At 36.3% G+C, this 23,130-nt stretch overlaps 1 protein-coding gene across 2 annotated transcripts in view; it reads left to right on the forward strand.

The window, feature by feature from the left end:
- Positions 1-23,130, forward strand: part of Duox (dual oxidase) — a 458,692-nt gene that overhangs the window by 431,288 nt on the left and 4,274 nt on the right. For both annotated transcript variants that reach the window (XM_081740305.1, XM_081740304.1), the window contains 3 exons: positions 5,923-6,087; positions 15,315-15,470; positions 17,241-17,369. In XM_081740305.1, the coding sequence (XP_081596431.1) occupies positions 5,923-6,087; positions 15,315-15,470; positions 17,241-17,369 (450 nt within the window). The remainder of the gene's footprint in view (positions 1-5,922; positions 6,088-15,314; positions 15,471-17,240; positions 17,370-23,130) is intronic.

The following is a 23,130-nucleotide window of genomic DNA, read 5'->3' on the forward strand; positions in this document are numbered from 1 at the left end:
TCCATTTTTTTCTCAGGTCAGCAATCTTTTGGTTTAGTACAGCTTTCTACTCTTTGCTACGCTGGGCCAGACTTTCCATATCCATGTATTTTTTTCTACATGTATTATATAGTCCTTATTTCTATTTTCGCTTTCTTTTTTCCTATCTTTTCTCTTTTTCTATCTTTTCCTCCCCTTATTACTGTCTCTTACATTCTTTCTTTTTTTTCTTTTTTCTTCTCTTTTTTCTTTTTCTCTTCTTTCTCTTTTCCTTTCTTCTTTCTTCTCTTTTTCTCTTTATTTCTTCTCGTTCTCTTTACCTATTTTTCTCTTAATTTTGTCATCTTTTCTCTCATCTCTTGTTTAATTTCTCTATATCTTTGTATCCCTTTATCGCTTTTTATGTTTTTATCTTCTCCCTCTTCCTCTCTTTATTTCGCTTCGGGGGCGGGGGGTCACATCGGTTCCCAATTAATCAGAAAGATGTATTTGGAAAACAAACTTAAGAAGCTAGAGTACAGAGACAGGTTGAGAATTAAGAGAGAGAGTGTATTGTATACTATAAGACTCCACATTTCTGGATTTTGAGAAATGTTAACAGAAATGTGGAATGTACTTCCAACATCCAGTATATTCACAAGTAAAATGAAGGATCTCATAGCATAACAAGATTTATACTGAGATTGAAGTATATTTCATAGCATTATCTATATATAAGCTGTACTAGTGAGAAATATCCTACAACAGATCCCTTACTGTTCTTTGTGTTCTAAAGTCATGTGGAACAATACCAGTCGAAACGAAAGAGACAAAGATGAGAAACTAATTTGAGTTTGTATAGAAGACAAAAGACTACACAATAATCGTGCCTTTCTCAACGAGACAAAAGAGGCTTTCATGCAATGTATTGAGGAGTATTATTATTATGTTCAAACTTCTGGTCACGAATGCGTTGTCACGCGTCAAACTAAAACTTTCTAATGTCTTCATTATTCATTATCTTGTTACATTCCGCATATGAAATTCCAACTTATTTGCACAGATTCTGTAAAATATAAGTTATTAAATTTTGGACTGAATATTAATTTTTACATAGCCATCTCGACAATATTTAGCGTACGCGCCTTTGCGTGGGAGACGCAGATTCGATTCCCGGCGGAGCTCATGCAGTTTGGATTCCATGTTAATCATTAAGTCCATGTTTCATGTAGTGTTGTTGCTGAAAGGGACGTTAAAATCAAAATCAACTCCACAGTATTTACTCATTTATTCACAAAGTTCCATCTAAAATTTGTTGCGCTTCTGTAACAAAAGAATAAACAATGAAATATTGAAAAGTTGATTAGAGGCTATATTTACGTACCATCCCAGCATTGAGCTGATGAGATTTAGCTAGAGTTACCAGATTACTCTTTCTTACCAGGTACCGTTCGTTTTTGAGACTTTTTTTTTTTTTTTTTTTTACTCCTCGAATGATTTTTGACACGTTAAAAATCACCTGTTACCAAACATATCGAAGAGAAAGCGAAAATTGTTTGTTACATTCTTTGCTTGTGTATTAATCTTAACCACTCTGTAGCTCGTGGCTAAGCGGTTAGCGTATGCGCATTTGGCGTGGGAGACTCGGGTTCGATTCCCGGCGGGAGCTCATGTGTTTCGGATTCCACGTTAGTAAGTAGGTCCCGTCTCATATAGCCTCGCTGCTGGAAGGGTCGTTACTCAAACTTTGTATTTATATTTCTCGTGTCCTCCTCCCTTCCAAACACTGCCAAGTATAACCCCAATGCATTGTAAAGATGGCAAAAATTTTCCAGATTCCGGTCGGAAATTTCACTTTTCAGATTCCGAAATTTTTCCGAAATCGGAATTTTTAACTTCCGATATTGGCCATCCCTAGTGTATTATTGAACACATGACGTAATTTGAATTTCTTTTTGGCTTATTTCTTCATTAAGTCCTATAATACGCCTGTAATCATTATAGATGCTACACTAAATCTATTCAAGAATATCAGTTTGAATATAAATAGTATGAAATTTCGTAGTTTTTGTATTCTTGTAGAGAAAATGTATTTTATGTTGATCATACTTTAATATTCCAAAGACAGTTTTAAACACAAGTTCAGAAAGACTTAACAAAATTGAGTTCAGTAGACACACACGAAAGAAATAAAATTAACATTACTTAAAACAGTAAAATTTAATATCAGTATGTATAAATGGAAATATAGGATGTATAGATTACTTCGATAGTATTATATGTAAGATAGATTTCCTGAAGTAAATTATAGGTAGTAACAAATGTGAAGATTGTAATCGTAAGTCATTTGTTTAGAATTCTCCTGTTATTGTAAATTGAAGTTGCTGTAACCCTAGTTTTAAAATGAACATTATGTAAAAATGATCAAAAAGGACTGAGAGTTCTCGAAATGTGGGTGTAGAGAAGAATGGAGAAAATGAGTTGGATTAAACGTTAAACAAATGAGTGTGTGAGAAATGGTGGGGAAGGAAAGAACAATTTTAGATATTATTAAAAAGAGAAACTGGTTGGGACATTGCCGAAAAAGGAGTTGTATCATGAGGAGGCGTGCTAGAAGGTATGGTGATAGCTTAACTGAAAAATCGTACGTAAAGATGAAGAGGTTAGCGGAAGACCGTGGAGCATAGAAGATTTTCAGTTAAAGCAATTGACTTACCAATAATAGCAGAATACCTATGATAATGATGATAGGTTTAGAAAATCTCAAGAGGATCTTTTCATGACGACAAAGCTACTAGATTTGAACCAGGATCTCCATTGTGTACCGAGAAATCTAATACAGTGAAACCTCTCTAAAGCGGACAGCCGTAGGGAATAAAAAAATGTCCGCTATAGAGAGGTGTCCGCCTTAAAGAGGTTTCAATATTTTCTTACGTAAATTAGTAAACAAGTAATATGCAATTAGAAAAAAAATATTTTTGCACGAATCATATATCTATTTACGAATATTACAAAAATGTTACTATACCTGTATTATTCTCCGCCATCTATGTTCGTGGCACAACATGAAAATAAGATTTTATAGTTTTCTGCACTTTACACTTATCACTACTTATTACATTTTCGGTATGTTGTTTTAATTTGTAGATTAATTGCAGTCCAGTAGTGTCTTTCTTATACAAATAGAAATTTTCCAAAATTCGACAGATGGCTTAGTGTATCAGTGTAATTGTTCACATCGCACGGTTTTTCTTCTTCCTTATCCTCCTCGATGTCTTCCACTTCCGAGTTCTCCTGTAGCTCTTTTACTATAGCACTCACATCAGTACTCGTAGTTTCCGTCGAAATCTGATCGTCGATAAAACCATAATCAGTTGCAGCAACATTGGTGCTCCCAACAATCGTAAGCAAGCTAGCAACATCTATTACTGCGTCATCATTGATGTATCTTCGATTAAATCATTATCTGAAGGAAAGCCTGCTTTGCGGAAACACTTCTGAATTGTTACGTGGTTGACTTGATTCCAGGCGGCTTGGATCCACATTATTGCTTGCAGTACGTCAATTTTCTTGCTTAACAACTCACTTGACGTCTTTTCCATTTCCGTATTCGTAATCAAAGTTTTCAAGACAAGCTTGCGATAGTTCAGTTTGAAATTTTGAATGACACCTTGGTCAAGCGGTTGTGAAGTAGATGTAACATTCGGAGGGAAGAAAACAATTTCAACATTTTGAAGTTCAATATTCGGATGTGATGTTGCATTGTCTAAAAATAAGAGCACCTTTTTGTTTTGACGAATCATTTTCCTATCAAACTGCAACAGCCATTCGGTCATAATGTCTCTAGTCATCCAAGCCTTCTTATTTGCTTTCCATTCTACTTGGAGATTGTTCAAATTTAGTCCTTTGAAACACCGGGGTTTTGCTGCTTTACCAATAACAATTGGTTTCTCTTTATCGCCAGCCATATTAGAACACAAAAGAATTGTCAACCGCTCCTTTGCAATTTTACCACCGGAACACGTTTCTCCCTTCAAACACATTGTTTTTTTCTGGAAGCGCACGAAAAAATAGCCCCGTTTCATCTGCGTTAAAAATGTTTTACGGACAGTAATTACGAACTATCGAAGGTAATTTATCCAACCATTCTGTTACTGTGGGGATGTCGACATCTGCGAATTCTCCACAAAATGCTTTAAAAGAAATTTTGTGTCTAATCCGAAACTTCTCTAACCACCCGTTCGAGGCTTTGAAATCTGTAACACCCATTTCTGCTGCTACCTCCAAAGCCTTAGCTTGTAGCATCGGCCCTGACACAGGAATTTTTTGATTTCGCATTCTACAGAACCATTCAAAAACTACTTTATCCACTTGCACACCAACACTGTTCAAAGCACTGCGACACTGTTTTTCATTGCCATTTTCACACCACAACTTCATTAACTTGTCTTGGTTTTTTATTATCTCAGCTTCTTGTGTTTTACCGATACGAAAATGTTCAGCAATTCTTCGCACACCACAGTTTTCTTTCTTCGAAAATTCAATCACTTCGATTTTTTTCTTTTAACGTTAGCACTTTTCGTGGCATTTTTGAAAGCCTACAACAACTGAACACCTTATTGCTTGTTTGATGCCGAATGACAAAAAGATTTCTTTCTACAAACAGAGGCAGTGAGACAATATGCGTAACCGCGGGCAAAAATTACCAAACTTGTCTTCTGCTTGGTTAGAGATTCCAGCGGGACAGTATAATGACGTGTCATCCCAAACAGCGGGCAACTGTCAATCACTTTTGTTTCTGAAACAGGTTGGGTGGGAGTAGAATGCAAAGAAGATGAGGGTGTTGTAAAACAGAGACGCTTCGTTTGGGTTGTTGAGCAGCCAGTCGAGGAGGCAAAATGTTATCACAATGCTTCCTTGGTAACATATGTATGTATTAAAAAAATGAATTCTGAAAATATACTTTTAATGTACTTTTCAACTTGTTTCTAGAGAGTGTCCGTAATACGGAGGTAAATAATACCTATAAAATACAGGAAAGACTGTCCGTGTCCGTACTAGAGAGTGTCCGCTTTAGAGAGGTTTGCTAATATGTTTTTTTCCTATTACAGTGTACGGGTATTACAAAATATGTCCGTTATGGGAGGTGTCCGCTTTATAGAGGTGTCCGTTAGTAGAGGTTTCACTGTAGTTCTTTTGTTACACAATGGACCAGTGGAACTGGTGAGAAGGGTACTTGGTTTGATTCTAAGGCATACGAGGTTAAGGAGAATATTGTATCTATTATTTTGATGTGCATCTTTGTCTACCATTGTTTCATTTCACCTATGCTTCTACCACTAAAGGTTTTATTTATTTATTGATCTGCATTTACATCCTTTTGTCAGCAGCAAGGTTGTATAGGAAGAGACCTATAGTTTTTCTTCAATCGAAATGCAGTTCGTAGGCCCTATATAAAGAATGCCACTTTCTACGTGTGGTGGTTCGTGCCATAAATAAGTCAACGTCGGAGGGATCTTGCGGAAAACACCCCCGATAATTAAATGGCCAATCAGAACCTTCATTTCAAACAATTGAAAGTCGCTTGACAACTCCATGTGGAGTCTTAGTTGCCACGTTTTCAAATATTGTCCTTTTTAATTTATTGCTCGATTCACTGTTTCCAAGACCAGCTTCCTTGTTTTTACATTGCATTGCATCTGTTTCATGTTAGCCGTACGATTGGGAAGAGAGAACAGACATTGTGGGTGTTAAAACGTTGCAACTGCGCAAATGTTGTCAAAAGAGGGATGGAGGAAGGAAGGAATGCTGTTGTAAAAAAAAAAAAAAAAAAAAAAAAAAAAAAAAAAAAAAAATCAGCATGGAAACTTATTTGCCGGACTGCATTCCTATTGAGTAAACACACTTTGTTTGAAGTGAGATCTTAACTAGTATCTTAATCATGTTTTTATTTTTTTTTTCTAGATAAGACTCGAGGGTCCTTTCGGTGGGGGCAACCAAGACTGGTACAAATTTGAAGTAGCTGTGATGGTTGGAGGAGGGATTGGAGTCACTCCTTATGCTTCTATTCTCAACGACCTCGTGTTTGGAACATCGACCAACAGATACTCAGGAGTTGCCTGCAAGAAGGTAGGTTGAGTTTTATTATAAGTGAGGTTGCTTCAAATAGGTTTGAGTGTTACCACAAGGGAACTCAATATTTATCGAGTAGTATGTCTGTAAATCTTACACCATTTTCATTTTTCTTTTTAAACCGTTGTAATAAAATTTTCCACTCAATTCCTATGGACTCGTTTTCCTTAAATAACTTCATAGCCTTCTAATCAAAATAGTTTCAGGTCAGATTCATTAAAATTAATATCTATGGCTGTTTTTCGAGGTCCTTATTGAAAGTACCAGAAGAAAATGCTTACATATTGATGTTTTTTCTTATGACTAACGAATAAACAAGTTAGGCGATTGAGTATAATAAAGCAAAGCGTATAGTTTTATTAAAATTTAAATAACTTAAATACACTAAAAACCATAACATTGATTTTGGAGACCGTGTTTATCTTAATACATATAAGAACTCAAAAATGTACGTAACTCCTCCTTCCCCATAGATAATTCACTTTAACAGTTCTGTAGAACAACATAAAATAAAATAAATAAATAATAAATAAATAAATAAGCAAAGACTAGTTCTGAATCTCCGCTTGCTGAGACATTTGGTTAGAACATTGCAAACTGTAATAGATGTAAATCCTAGCGAACAGGCCTAACCCCATTCTCTCCAATAAGTTAATGATATTATTACGCTTATCTCTGGGGAGTGTTTCCAGCCACGTGGTGGACAACATCGTCTGTGGGTTGTCTCGTTTCTTCCCACATTTTCTTTCCACAAATTCTTTCATAATTAACTTTCATTAATTATCAGTCTTCCGTGGCCTGGAGGACATAACAATGGAACTGGAATTCAGGATTTCATTCAAACTCAACTGGCACAGTGATGTGCAGTTTTCAAGTGGAAGAAATTGCTCAGTCCAGAGCCACATTTTATAATTTGCTTTACAGGTATTATTCTTTTGTAACTTTTTTGTAATCGGACATTTAAAATGTTGAGTAAACTGAAAGCAGTGTTATAAACCTCACTTTTGAAACGAGCTTAGCTCAGCTCAAACTCAGAATGTTAAAAAAAAAAAAAAAAAAAAAAAAAAAAAGTTACGCTCAAAACTCAGCTTTTTAGAAGGAACGCGATCAACTCTCGTTTTTTTTTTTTTTTTTTTTTTTTTAAATAGCTGACGCTCAACTCCACAACAAAAGAAAAATACGTTCTGATCATTTAATAACTAAAAATATTTACAATGATGTAGATTGAGAACAGTCCGGATTGCAATTGGAAATATTGGGTTAAAATATCTTACTCTACAAAGAAAGAATAATATCAAAGGAATTAATTTATACAACCAGCGAATCTGTAATTACAATAATAAGTTACAGTAACAATTACCTCCATATGTACCTGAATAAGAGAAGCACTCTATACATCTTATATACCCTACACCTCATAAATACTTGTCTGAAGTATTGTAGAGTTGTGCGAATTTGACGCCTTTATATTATGCCACTTAGCTGCTTTTCTTCCCTCAGAACTTGCACCTCCCTGTGTGTTATGAAACAACTATACTTGAGCGTGTTTTAAGCTTAAACGCACTTATATTTAGAGTTAAACTTAACGCTCACATTTTCAAAATGAGTTAGCTCATGATAAAACTCACGAAAAAGAAGCGTGCTTTAATGAACTTGCTCAAATGAGCGCACTCATTTACAACCCTGACTGAAAGTAGCACATTTGTTGAATGTATAGAGCAGATTAAGCATTCCGAGTAGTAATAGCGAACTTAAGACTTGTTTCTTGAATATGCATTCTGAATTGTCAGAATAAGTGTCAGTTGGTTTTGAAACTGTTTCTAAGGGAAACGGGGGCGATTTTTACTGTAGATACAAAAATTGGCTACCACAGAACAGTTTCATATTACTACTTGAACTTCTCAAATGTAATTTCCGAGCATTTAGATTACACGTTACTTTCGTTGAGTTAATCCGTACTACCTAGAATTCCTAATTTTACTTACAACAACTTAAATTTTATTTGCAACTTTAAACTACTACAGTAATATCCAAACTTCTCAAGTCGGCACAAATAACCAGGCTTTGCTTGAAGATGGATGCTTTGTACTAATTAATACCGTACCTTTTGAAATTTTACTGTCCCGAATTCAAATTTTTAAAAAAGGGAAGGAATTTAATAAAAACTTCACCCCACATTAACTTTTCTTAAGTTAAAATTAATCTAACAAACTTTATTTTACGTACTGTGAACAACTGAAATGCAGCAAAAATACAGCACTTCGTCATATTTTACATGATTTTAACACTATAATATAGTAAAGGAGATAAGTAATAATTAACTTTTTAACATGAATTGATAATAAACTCTGACAGTGTATTTTGTCAATTCCTAAAACACCGAGACGTCAAAAATTAAAAGTAAAGATAAAAACAACTATTAAGTTATGTTAATAATTCTAAAATAGTCACATCTTAAGATACAAGTCTATTTTAGCTTGTTAAAAGTTCAGATTAAAAATATGTTTCCTATCATGTAGTTGCAATAAAACTTTTAACCTTGTACCACATATTGGAACTTTAAAATCCATTTTTTAAAAAAATCTAGTCGGAGTTACATAGATTGTAAAGTGTTTTTTTTTTTACAAATACAGAGTTAAATTTCTCCTGTCAGCTTGTGGTTCCAATTTAAAATGTTTTCCAGTGTTCATGTGTCCTAGAGTAATAATCCAGTCCTTACTTAGAATATTCTAAAAAAAGTCACTTTGGGACCATTTCAAGTTTGTTCACGAAAGTATTTATTAGGCTGTTCCAAATCGCTGATGTATATTCTAGTTTTGATCTTTGCAGTAATTTATATAAGAGTACATAAATGTCTCACTGACGAAAAGCAGGCCATTGATTAAACAGGTAACAACCAATTATTTTTCCTGCTTCATTACATATGTTCCGTGTATGATCACTAATGCGTAATGATAATGACCTGTCAAATGTTACGCTTAAATTCAACTTCCTGTATTATAATACCTTGTATTTCGTATTAGCTTACATAGTATTGTGATTTGTTACTATAGGTCATACACTTAGTTTTTAAACAATTGTTATTCATACAATTATCTTTGCACTATATGATGATTCTACTTAAGTCTGCTTTCAGCCTAACGTTGTCCTCAATATTGTTTCGTACTCTAAAAAGCTTAACCCTTAACATACCAAGCCTAAGTCGTCAAAGTTGTTTTACCAAACTGAAGTCTGCTGGGGACCCCAAGTATTATTTTAATTTCCCAACATAGTATTGCAGAGGGTTACTCAAACTATTATTTTTTGGATGTCTAGAAGCATACTTAAGTTAAACGAACAATGTTGACATTAAATATTATGTATATTTGAGCACTATTCAGTTCTTCATACAATTTTATACTTTTGTGTTCGTAAATCTGAAACACAGGTTTAACAATGGAATTTTTACATTTTCAAGTGTGTTTTTATTTTTTGTATTTTTTAAAGAAACGCATCGTTGATCTAATCATGTAGTTGATATCCCAAATATAAGGTTGCAGGCATAGGCGCCGACTTTGGGGGGGCAGGGCACTTTTGGCCCCCCCAATATTTAAAGGTGGGGTCCTCGCCGCCCCAATATAATCAAGTTGAGGAAGAATTACCAAAAAGGAGCAAGAATTTCTGTCGTAAATTACGTCGTGCCTTTAATTCAATATTAGGAACAGGCTTCTTATTCGATAAAAAGCTCCGTTTTTAAATTGGCGTTTAACCCTTTTAGGATTTCCACTTTTTGAGGTAAATTTTAGACTTTTACTCAAACAGCTACTGCTTCCTTACTTTTTATCGTATGATCGTGGTTCATGCCTAGTTTTTCTCAGGATAGATCATACTTTCCAACGGTACCACTCTCTTGTCCGTATTATACACCAGAAGCAAGAAAACTGAAAAAATCATGAGTTTTTTTTTTTAATTCGAAATTTTGGTGCCCCTCTGGCCCGGGCCTGGGTTCACGTAGGTATCTGAATCTTTTTTAAAAATATCTTGTTATGTACATAATACGTGCGCAAAATTTCGTTCTTGTATCTTGAAAACTGAGGTCGGGAGAAATTTTTGAAAGTCTGAAGGTGATCCATCTTTTCATATATGTATATAAATATATATACCTACGTATAAAATATTTAAAAAATGTACTGCGTCATTCCTATTTAGCCTAGAGTCATGGTTCAAACGCCATTTTCTTCAGTATAATAAGCTCTTTCCAACGTTATCACTCACATGTCCGTACCATACACGTGAAACAGATAATTAGGGAAAAACTCGGAAGTATTTTTGCAAATCATACCAAAACATTTTGCCCCACTGGCCTAGGCCATGGTTGATGTAGGGATCTGATTTTTTTTTAATAATACATTTTATGTACATAATACGTGTGCAAAACTCCAATCTTGTATCTTAAAAACAAAGGGCAGAAAAATTGTTGAAAGTCTGAATTTAGGCTCTCTTTATACACACACATACGTATATACTTATTATAAAAATTTTCTGCGTCATTACTATTTAGCCTAGAGTCATGGCTTAAACGTTATTTTCTTTAGTATAACAAGCCCTTTCCAACGGTGCCACCCACATGTAAGTATCGTATTCCTGAACCGGAAAATCGGGAAAACTGAAATTTTACTGAAAAAATCAGCCCCTCGGAACATTTGCGCCCCTCGTGCCTAAAAAAAATTTGAGAAATATCCAAAGGTACATACAATTCCAATCTGATATCGTGAAAACTAAGGGCGTGAAAAATTTTTGAAATTTGCCTTAGAAAAAGTAAAAAGTCACGCCCTTCCGCCCCCACTTGGCGCCGCCAAGTTGACCATCCGGTTCCAAAATGCATCTGGGGTGTTCTTTGGTGTTCTTGACATGACTAATAAAAAACCGCCTTAAATACCTGTTATAGAATCTAAATAAGAGGTCAAAGACAATATTGCGCCATGGTAACTAAAGTTACCAAAAATCCTAAAAGGGTTAATAGAGCACTGAAGCTTCAACCAACACTATGGTAACACTGATACGAAAAGTGAAGATCTATGTGGTGCTGTGGAGTTCCCAGAATTTGAATTTGAACTTGAATTTGTTTTAATGCGTTTACACAAATTTGACTTGGGTCATGAATTTAGCAGCGGAGCGGATACAGCAGACCGAGATGTGGAGGGAAGGGGGCCTTTATCCAGCAGCAGTGATGCCAATTGAAGGGAAATTTCCCTTGGCGCAATGAAATTTTGAGTAAATTTTGGAGAAAAGGGAGAAAGGGAAATTGCTTGTGTTCTTTCAATATTGCAGAGAAATTTGAACCTCTCTCCAATCATTTATAGATTGAATGTATTTACGTATCTGATTAATCTAATTAAAATTCAGTATAAATTCAACATCCTATTTGTTCCAAACATAATTCGTTGCACATATTTCACATAAATTCTCAACAGTTATCTTGCTTTGCATTCATTAATATTTATCAACATTACACATCGATCAACATATTCAGTTAAATTCGAAACATTACATCAATGCTTATTTAAAATCTTTTATCAAAATTAATATTCCCATTGTTGAATTAAATGCAATGCAATAAGATGAAATCTTTCTCAATTAAATTATCATTGCAACTATTATAACAGTTTGGTTTGGATTCGTGTTCGGGACGTGTTGTGTTGGTGTGTTTGCAGTTTAGTCCCACCAACATACCATACTGTTAAGTGGTAACAGAATGGAAGACGGTAGTCGTTCGCGTGAATCTGCAGGAACTCCAGTGAAAAACGGGCAAAAAGAACGGAACTCTCCGCGGAGAAGAAAGTTCCTCATAAGCAGTTTAAAAAATTTAGACCTGAATGGATGCAAGACCCGCACTTTCAAAATTGGCTGCGGCCAGTGAGGGATTGTGATTTGAAGTGCCGATGTGTTGCTTGCAATGTTGTGCTAAATTATGGGAAAAGTGATCTTGAAAAACATTCTCGGGGACAAAAACATGCATCCAATATGAAAAGCTTGCGCACCGTGCAATCGTTCAAAGATTTTGTGTGAACATCAAAGCCAAACGATACATCTGAAGCCGTGAAAAGTGCGGAAATTAAAATTGCAGCATTCTTCGCTGAGCACAACGTTGCCTTCCAGGTGGATGACCATCTTGTATCACTTCTGAAGGATGTATTTCATGACTCCGGAATTGCGAAAAACATTAAATTAAGGAGGTCAAAATGTACTGCGATAGTAAAAAATGTGTTGGCCCGGGCCGAAACAGAACAAATTGCTGAAAACTTAAAGCAAGTCCCCTTTTCTATTCTCGTGGATGAAAGCGCTAATATTTCGTGCCAAAAAATGTTGTGTTATGGCCCAATACGTCTCACCATTTAATGGTCGGGTCCAAATCAAGTTACTGGAGTTAGTGAAGTTGGACGCTAAAGATTGTTCAGCAAATGCCATTTATTCCGCTTTCTATGAATGTTTGCGGGAGAAAGACATCCCACTAAAGAACATTATCGACTTGGCGAGCGATGGTGCAAACTTGATGGTCGGTACGAACAATTAGTTTTCCTCATTGTTAAAGAATGACTGCCCGAAGTTAATAATGATGAAGTGCATTTCTTACTCTGTTCCGCTAGTTGCTAGCAAGGCATGCGAAAAATTATCGCTAGCTCCGGAGAAACTGCTTTGCGCTATTTCTAAGTTTGAAGCGATGCGCAGTGTTGGCCAAGTTTCAGGAGCACATGAATGTTAAGGTAAAAAGTATTTTGAAAGTGTCTGGAACCAGGTGGTTATCCCTTCATCAGTGCGTTGTAAGGCTACTGGAAAATTGGTCAGTGCTTCAAAATTACTTCCAACTAGCTGTATTCGAGGACAAACTAAAGAGTTCCGAATTTATTTTAAATGAACTGAACAATTTTTATACGAAAGCATATTCCTTTTTTCTAAAATATGATCTAAATTTTTTCAACTCCTTTAATGCACTTTTTCAACAATGGAAGGTTTTGATTCCATTTCTTGCAGAAAACTCAAGGAAATTATTTCGAACACTAGGCCAAAATTTTTTGCAAGCTGAATTAGTACACCAATATAACATACATGTTTCAAACCCAAGAACTCTTCTGCCGTTAGATGAAGTATTTCTGGGCAAGAATGCGAAGATTTTTTGCTTGAATTATTTGAAGAAGGTGTGAAAGCTATTAGGCTTCGGTGTCTTGATTTTTATATTGAGGTTACAACAGAGATACCAGCGCGGCTTCCACTTGACTCGCCACTGTTTAATGAAATGGAATTTTTGATCTCAGATGTAGCTCTCGACTAAAAAAAAAAAAAATAGTATCGGGCATCTTCGAAGTCATTTTTCTGAATACTTTGATGCCAACGATTTGATTGCAGAATGGAGGCGTCTCCGGCATGAATTAAACGATGAAGAAAAGAGCACTCTAAAGGATAAACCAACAGACGAAATGTGGTTTCGTGTTTCTCGAATCAAAAAGTTTGAAGGCTATCTACAATTTGCAAACCTCGCAAAATTGGCATCATTAGTACTAACATTGCCTCACTCAAATGCTGAAGCTGAGCATGTGTTCAGCATTGTAACAGACGTAAAATGTAAAAAAAGAAACAAGCTAAGCTCTGAAGTATGAACGCAGTAGCCGTAGGGTGAAAGCGAAAACGATTAAAAATACGTTTACTAAATACAGTACTTGAACGGTTTGGATGAAGGGAAATTTTGTCCGGAAAAGGGAAATTCTGAGGCTTGTGAAGGGAAAACGGCTCTGAAGGAATTGGCATCACTGTCCAGCAGTTGGTAGAAAACGGCTGAATATGATTATATATTTATTCATTGTTTCCCCCCCCCCCAATATTTTCTTCAAGTCGGCGCCTATGGTTGCAGGATACATATAAAAATCGAGAATAAATTAATTCTTATAATTGCGGCAGTATCACCAAGTATCACTCTGGGGTCCCTAAAGTACCCCGCTTGGTATGTTAAGGGTTAATGATCACCATAAAGTAAAATGTTGGAATGACTTAAAACTGTTGGTAAGTCAGTAATATAAATGAGAAAATTAATGGACCCTTAAACACGAACAAACTATTTGCTGAGCAAAACAATATATTTACGTTAAAAACTACATACATGTTAGTTTCGCCAACTAACACGTATGGGCCACGGTGGCTCAGTGGTAGAGCGTTCACCTCTGGTGCTTGGGGTCTCTGGTTCGATCCCAGCTCGCGCCAAGTGAACTTTGTGGTGGATAAACAGTGTGCGTGGATTTCCTCACACTTTCTTCATTCCACTATTTAATTTATTACTCATCATCACAGTCTCCTTTAACCTAACCATCATAATCGCGGTAACACGTATGTAGTTTTTTAATGTGAATATATTGTTTTGCTCAGCAAATTAAAGTTCATTCAACGAAGGTTCTAATCCTGGTGTAAACATTGCAGAATTGTATTACTCCGCCAGTCATCGGATGATTGGCTATCGGTCAGCGCTTCTTTCGAGACGCACGTGCTTGTACCCCGTCGATGTTTCACTTATTCCCCGCATGTGCCCATATTGTTAACTGTGATTCGCGCTAAATTTGGGTCAAAACCACTTTCAATGCATGCGTATTCTCTTTTATTGCATTAATTCAATTTAGTTCTTAGATAAAGTGTTGTTTCTGTTGTCTAATTGTAAGGAATTCTGGTAATGATCCTTATAAGCAAGGACTATTTTCTTCTGCCTCATGGGTGTCCTAAGGCTCTCTAACCAATAAAATCAAACAATCACCACATGTATTTGTTTACATGAGGTACTGAACGTTCCTTGAATAAACTTTAGTTGTGTTTAAGTATATACCAAGCAAAACTTCTACTCATGGAAAATATTACTAATGGACCCAAAGGAGAACCTTGAAGAACTGTTACTGATAGTGGATGAATCTCACAGGACATTTCAAATTTTAATTTGGTATATTCTACGTCAAGTAGCTTTAACAATAATAAAGTGAACAGTGTTGAAAGAGTGTAAAAGTTAGTTGAGACTTCTGGAGGTAATCCTTTAAAAAAAAAAAATAAATAAAATAAAAATAAAAAAAAATTAAAAAATCGTTCTTTTATTCATTTTGTATGTATGTGTAAATTTGATGTATAGTGTGATAAATACAAAAATAAACTCATTGAAATTATAATATGGCGCTTCCATGAAATAAATAAATAAATAAATACCATATTCATTGTAGGTGTATTTCCTGTGGATCTGTCCTTCTCATCGCCATTTCGAATGGTTCATCGAAGTGCTGAGAGATGTTGAAAGAAAAGATGTAACCAGTGTCTTAGAAATACACATTTTTATTACACAGTTCTTTCATAAATTCGATCTCAGAACAACAATGCTGGTAAGTATATTTGGAACTTAACGTATAAGTAGTGAGAAATGTTGAAAACAGGAATTATGGTGTCTTTTGGAGATTTCTTTCGTTGTAAAATTCAATAAATTTTATTTTTATCGTAATTTAGTTTGTTTAAAGCATCAAAATATAGTTCCCCTTTGAGGGGAAAATTTTATACATTCTAGGATAATTTGGTCTGTAGTTCCTTTCCAAAAACGGAAAGTGAATTATTATTATTATTATTATTATTATTATTATTATTATTATTATTATTATTATTATTATTATTATTATTGAAAAAATAACTAATAACTCACTCGTATTTAGAGAAGCAAGCTGAAATTATGCATTTTGGTCACATCACTCATTAACCTGGTTGGCCACTTAATTCACTTCTCGCCCAAACATTGGTTCAGGTAATACAGGGTAGGCGGGTAATAATTCTCTATCTAAAATTGTTCATATCTATTTTGATATTAACCAATACTCCTGAAACAAAAATAATTTTCTTTCTCACAATGGTAGAATTGATATGTATTGTTAAAATTCCACATAAGCACCTCCATTATACATCAGTTTTCTTAAACGGTTGGAATACTTGCAACAAATTTTTGCAGATACACTAGCGATACGTACGCAAGAACTTGGTGTACTCACGCCTCCAATTAATCTAGTTTTTGGTTTTGTGAAACGAATTTTCTCTTTCGCCCATCCCCAGAGGACGAACTCGCAGGGCATTAGGTCAGGACTCCTTGCTGACCATTCAAAAGAGCCACGGTGTCTCGACCAGCGTCTTAAAAAATAGGTGTCGAGCCACGCTAAAACAGGACGTGCAAAATGAAGCGGTTCCCTATTCTGCATAAAGATAAGGTCGTTGAAATTGTCCTACTTTGATAAAATACCGTGAACATAATCTTCAAGCATAGCAATGTACCATTCTGCATTCATTGTGTCCCCAATGACATGACCCACAACTTTCGTGCTCGTCATACTGCACCACAGTCTTCCGGCGATAACTCCTGGTATAATGTGGTTTCTTTCGACAAAAAATCAACTTTCATCACAACAGTTCGGATTGTGTGTTTAAACTACTTTCGCGACGTTGCCTATCTTTGTGATATTTTTTAGAACTTTGAGTGAACATTGACCTTTTGCCCTGACAGGATGTTGAAGGATCCCGTCCCCTAATATCTGCCCATCAGCTTCCAATGGAAATCTTTATGGTCCTTGCATTTACCGAGGCACGGGGTCCCTTTTACACTTCGCCACTTTCTCTGTACTTGTACCGTACCTCGGATTGCCGTACTTCGTACCAGGATGGCAGCAGATCCCGCTCACGCAAGTTTAGACGTTGCGCCATGGCCAACCGCTGATTTCTGCAATGACATAAAGGTGATATGTAATATGTAAATTCTACTATTGTAAGGGACAAAATTTATTTCATAATAATTGGTTAAGTATTAACAAAGTTGTAAACAATTTTTAATAGGGAGTTTGCTTTCCGCCCATCCTGTAGATGCTATCAGCTAAAAACAGAACTAGGTGAATTAACAAGTTTCCGAGAGATAATCTATTGTTGGGATTTATATCTTTCTGTATTTTGGAGTGAGTATTGAGTGTTCAGTATTGAAAATTTGGCAATATCATTGCTCTTTAATCTATAAATATATTTTAAATAATAATAGTACGCTTTTTAGTTGACGATTTGGCCTTCCTTTAATTTAAATTACTAGCGTCGCCAATGGTGCTGAGTTAGTCTTTCATTTTTCTTTCAAGTATATCTGCGAGAACCATTTCCAACGCCTCTCCAGAACGAGCATGTTCACGGGGTTGAAAGCTGTGAACCACTTCGGGAGACCTGATATGTCATCGTTCCTTAAATTTGTGCAGAAGAAACATAGTTATGTAAGTATTTATTTCTATAGTTGTTATATATATTTTTACAGCATAGTTAATAGTGTGAAGGTTTCGATCACCACGATATTGCGTCTATTTTGGATTCTCCGTTTATTACATCTTAGTTTATTCAACCATCATTCTGTATTTGTTGGAGCTACTTTGTGGCTAAGCGGTTAGCGTACGCACCTCTGGCGCGGGAGACCCGGGTTCGATTCCCGGCGGGAACTCATGTGGTTCAGATTCCACATTAAACAGTAGGCCCACGTCTCATTAGCGCGCCATAGACGCACGCACTTGCATGACCAACATGTATGAAAGGTTTCTTTCATCATGCATCTTGAAAGAATTTTTTACCCCCACACGTACCAACGTGCTGTCCAACATACTGAAAGTAGTTTGAGAAATGTGGAGGACGAGGAAACGCGTGCTTTTTCTTTCTGCAACTGCACGACCTTGGCATGCGATGGAGGAGAGTCACGTGATTTCCTCCGCTGTCGTGATTGGCGGACCTAAATATAAAACAGCCACCTTGCATGAACGAGCCCATACACGGTAAACATGCATGCAGAACGGCAAAAACATCAAGCATGTTTTCAGAAGATTTTGAAAATTTTCAACATGAATGAACGAGGCCATACACGATCAACTTGCCTGTAGTTTTATCATTTTTCATACAAGTCGGGCTGTTTCTTCAGGCATGTGTTTACGTGTATGGGTCCCATATATAACGTCCCGTTCAGCAGCGAGGCTAAACTCAAAATCAAATCAAATCATTCTGTATTTGCTATTAAAGCAAAAACAAGATATTTCCTATTTTTCCACTTTGTCCAACTGCTAAGTTATCATTCTTTCCTTTCCTAGTTTGTCTGTTTCCAGAATACAACTTCAGCCGCGACTCGCTCAGCACAATTCCTGTCTTTGACTTTTACAACTTTTTGTTGAGGTTGCCAGCACGTATAAGCAACACAGAAGAAACAAGGAAGGAAAATTGAACAAAACTCTCGACAGGGGCCGCTCTAAACACTAATACAACAAAGGATCAAGACTACAACACTAAGTTAAATCAAGAAGTTCCTTTATCAAATCCTTATTTTCATTTGTATGAAATGTCATACTACCAAGTAACTGTTCCCATTCTGAAAGTTTGTCTTTCATGTTCCAGTGAAGGAAAGAGTCCATACTAGAAGCCTAGGTTCGAGTCCCTGTGAAACTGGCATAGATCAACACGTGGTTATCATTGACATAATTGTGAGATTCTCTATTATCTTAACAGTTGCTCATCAAGTAGTCTATAACTCCTGAAGTACAATAGAACCTTTCCTTTACCCTGTTACTTGTGTGTCTAGGGTCTTTTCCATTAACGAATTTACGTATCTCATTAATTGTTGTTCCCCATCTTGCTCTTTTGATTACTGTACTAATTCGATCCCAGATGGAATTTTCTAGCATTACTGTCCATCATCCTTACATATATCGGCTTAGCAGCCTTTTATAGAAACTAATATTCGAAGGTTTTCTCCCAAACTTCAGTAAAGCAAAAGTAGTATCCTATTTTATAACATTACTGGGCCCAGGAATATCATACTCACAATCATCCTTAGTTAACTATTACTAAAAGGATTTTAAAGATGATGATGCTATCAGGGAATTGTGATAATTAGTGTTAATTAGGAAGAACATTAATGCAGAGGAGAAAATATTCTCCCCTGATATATTGAATAGTGCAGTCATGATCTAACTTTAGTTGAGGTCTAAGCGTACATCTTGTATTTTTGACGTGCGAGTGCCGCTGTACTGGGAGCATTGCATGGTAGCAATACGTAATATAAACGTATATTTTTCCTGATGTTCGAAAGGAATTAAGAATGTACTTTGCTCACATACGCTTTCCGCATTTCTTTGTTAATATTTCTATGTATAATTTTCTTACCTTGCTTTTATACTAGGATTTATTCAAATCCATTATAATTGATATATACTGATGTGCAAAACTTAAGGACAAGATGGGTAAAGTAACAAAATATTACGTAGTCAATGGAAATGAATGAAAACCCCAGCAGCATGTTCCCAGGCGACTCCATGTGCGCAGGAGCAAGATGTTGCATGACGCGACATGAGTGTGACCGTAGCACCGAATGGGTCTGCTTCCCCAACACAAACCAGTTGAATGAAAGGGACGAGACAGTGTGTGTCAGCGCTGTTACGGTCCTTTATACTGGAGTTACAACATGCCCCAGAGGCATTTGGGTGACTTACCATGGGGAAGGGCCGCGGTGGCTCAGTGGTAGAGCGTTCATCTCTAATGCATGGGGTCCTTGCTTCGATCTCAGCTCACGCCAAATGAACTGTGTGATGGACAAACACTGTGTGCGTGGCTTTTCTAGTGGTTTTCCCGTTTCATACTTTCTTCATTCCACCATTTCATTCATTTCTCATCATCACAGTCTCCTTTAGCCTAGCTGGCGTAACTGTGGGAATTAAAACTTAAAGCTTTAATTTCATTTTTCACACAGGGAAGAATCATTGGGAAACTAGGACAAAGTATGGCTCAGGAATTGTTTTTTTTTTTTCCACAGTATGGTTTCATATGCATGAGGAGGCATTCCCGTACTACATGCCATGCTCTCCGAAAGAGCATGGTCGACAGTATGTTGGTCTACCACAGTCAACTACAGCAAAGGATATCGCTACATTGTGACAGAGACAAGAAGGGGCAGATTTCAAATATCAGATGCAATTGCAGACATCTGAAGAACTGCGAGTCGCCCAATCTCACACTCCACAGTGGCACGTCGATTGCATGGGGGTAGTCTCTTTGCTCGACGGCCATTACGCTACACTCCGTTGATAACCGCAGATCGGCAACATCGTTTGCGGTAGTGTCAAAGAACATCGGGTCTGGACGAAGGATGAGTGGATGGTTTGCGTTCTCTTCTCCGATAAGATCAGATTCAGTCTGAATAGTGATTCTGAACGTATACTAATCTAGCAAGAGTCAGAACACGCGATGAACCCAGGAACATTGTCGAACATTATCATCGGGTAGCTAGATGTTCTTGTGTGGGGAGTCGTTATATGGGCATACAGACCTCCCCAATTTTTGAATGCGGGACACTCATTATTTTGGCACTATAGTCCTTCTCCGCGTGCGTCTTTGCAGAGGTACAGTCGGCCCCAACGTCGTCTTTATAGATAATGTGACAGCTTCGAACAGCGCAAATGGCAGAGCTCTTGGAACGAGACGATATTCATCGAATGGCTTGTCCTGTCTGTGCCTTCCCCGCTTTGAATCTCATAGACTACGTTTATGTTATGAGAAGTCTTTGCAGCATGTCGAAAATGCACCAAGGACCATCCATGTGTCAACAGGGCTGGTAGAGGAATGGAATTTAATACCACAACAACTCATTACCAACTTTGTGAGCAACATGGGAGTTTGTTGCAGAGCATGCGTAGCTATGAATGATGATCGCTCATCTTTTTTAAGGACAATTTTCACTATTTTTGTAATGTCGGGGTAGGCATCATGAGTCGGTTCTTGTAGTGTAAGTTAATGACAGTATTAGTGCTATTTTTGTTCTAACTTTAGTTTTATTATAATATAGTATTTAATATTACACCAGGCTTAAATGCACTTCTAGCTGTTTTTGCCGATATCGGAATATTGTAGATTAATATGGTTTACATACAAGAGTTTCAAGTTAAGATGTATTTTTATATAAATACAATTCAATACACCTAAATTTATGCAGTATTCGCTTAATATAAATCAGGGGCGAATCCAGGGAAGGGCGATCAGGGCGATCGCCACCCCCCCCCAGAAGACGAAACTTTATTATATATATATATAAATAAAACCCATCCAAAAGTTTGGAGTCCTTAAAAGTAGCAGTATGACAACCCACCGCCCCCCCCCATAAGTCGGTCCTGGATCCGCCCCTGATATAAGTACATTGTTTGTCGGATAATAAGGAACTACTGCTTAAGGGTAACACTTCTCATAAATAATTTGTCTTTATCCTTTACTTAAAAATAGCCTTATTTTACCCATAATAGCTCACATCTATAGATATATCATAATTATGAACAACTCTAACTCGATGCCTTAGAAATGCAAATTGTAAACTTGAATTATAATACCAGTCACCACATAACTCAGGCGTTATAAATCCTGAGTTATAATTGCCAATCAACTTAATGGTTGGTCCACTTCAGATACTTTCATGTGCCAACACTCGTGAATTTTTGCCCAACCATCATATATTCTCTAATGTGAATTTTCCTCCAGCAAATATGAGTAACTTATTCGTCTCATAGAACTCCAAACAGTGCTTTTATTTGTTCGTAGTTCAACCAAGATCACGAGAAAGTGTATACGTAGATTTCTTCCATGGTTAATGGCGGGTGAAGGGCAAAGTTTTGAAAATAGGAAAGATTTCACTATTTTATTTTTGAAAGATTCCATTGTATTCTGTTAGCAACGTTGTAACTATTCGATACCTACTTCATTTGAGTATTCGTTGTAAGATGAACTTTGTGGTTTGTACTGTTTATGAAGCACAGAATATAAATACGTCAATTTAAAGAATTTTGTACATGCAGTGGCAGAAACAAATCTGCTAGTACTTCATAAATAAATAAATAAATAATATATATATATATATATATATATATATATATATATATATATATATATATATATATATAATATAATATAATATATTTCGAAAGATAAAATTCAGCTGAGAGGTTTCATATCGGAGTATTTTGGAGAATATATTCTTCTTAAATTTCTTAATACAGAGAGGAATTTAAGGAATTTACTTAAATTCCAACAAGAACATTTCAGTTTTATATACGATAGGTACATAATACAAATAAACTAGTAATCATTGGTCCTCTAACTGCAATTACGCTGTGAACTTACGTCCTCTGAAGTACTCTCTCTCCAACGATAACTGCGGAAGAAAATTGCAATCTAGGGCTCAAGTAATGTAAAAAAAAAAAAAAAAAAGTTAGACATGACCACACAAAATAATACAGTAAATCTGCTATGCTCGATGCAAAAAGTGTGCATCACCAATACAAAAATCTGAAAATTCCGTATAACTTAATGAAAACTACTTTTACTCCGCGCATAAAGGACCTATCAAGAAAAACCTTTAATGACAGATTAAGTTTTTATTTTAATTAAAATAAGAGAGAGTGCCCTACTTAGCGAAGAAACTAGAAACACTAGCGGTGTAAGGTTTGCGAGAAACCATAATAGCAGTAGGGGCTCGTAAAATGGAGGTATGGGGTAGTTCGAAAAAGAGCGACAAATGGGGCATCTGGAGCAAAGTTATATTTTGTTAAATAGAACGATATACGTACATTAACATGCATAATATAAAAGAGCACACGCAGAGAAACACAACGCCGTTGGTCCCATGTGTGTACTGCACATAGGAACGAAGATATGGCCATGTAAATAGGTGTAAACAAAATAACAAGTGGCCCACTTGACCGTCAGTACCACGGCATGTATGTATGAGCTGTCAGAACAAATCGGACAAGATGAAGAAAGGGCGTGATAACAGGGAAGAAAAAATAGAGATCTCGTCAGCACCATTTATGTGACAGTACTACAGCATAATGACAATGGCCATTACAGTATGTGGCAGAACCGCTGTGTAATAAGCGAAAACCTGTCAAAGTGTGTGTCCAAAATGGTGGCCGTCAGCTGCGATACAGTCATCGAGATGCCCACTCAAAGATCGTTGCACAG

This window comes from Thermobia domestica, chromosome 15 (assembly GCF_964235325.1).
Source record: "Thermobia domestica chromosome 15, izTheDome1.hap1.1, whole genome shotgun sequence".
Classification (NCBI taxonomy): Eukaryota; Metazoa; Arthropoda; class Insecta; order Zygentoma; family Lepismatidae; genus Thermobia; species Thermobia domestica.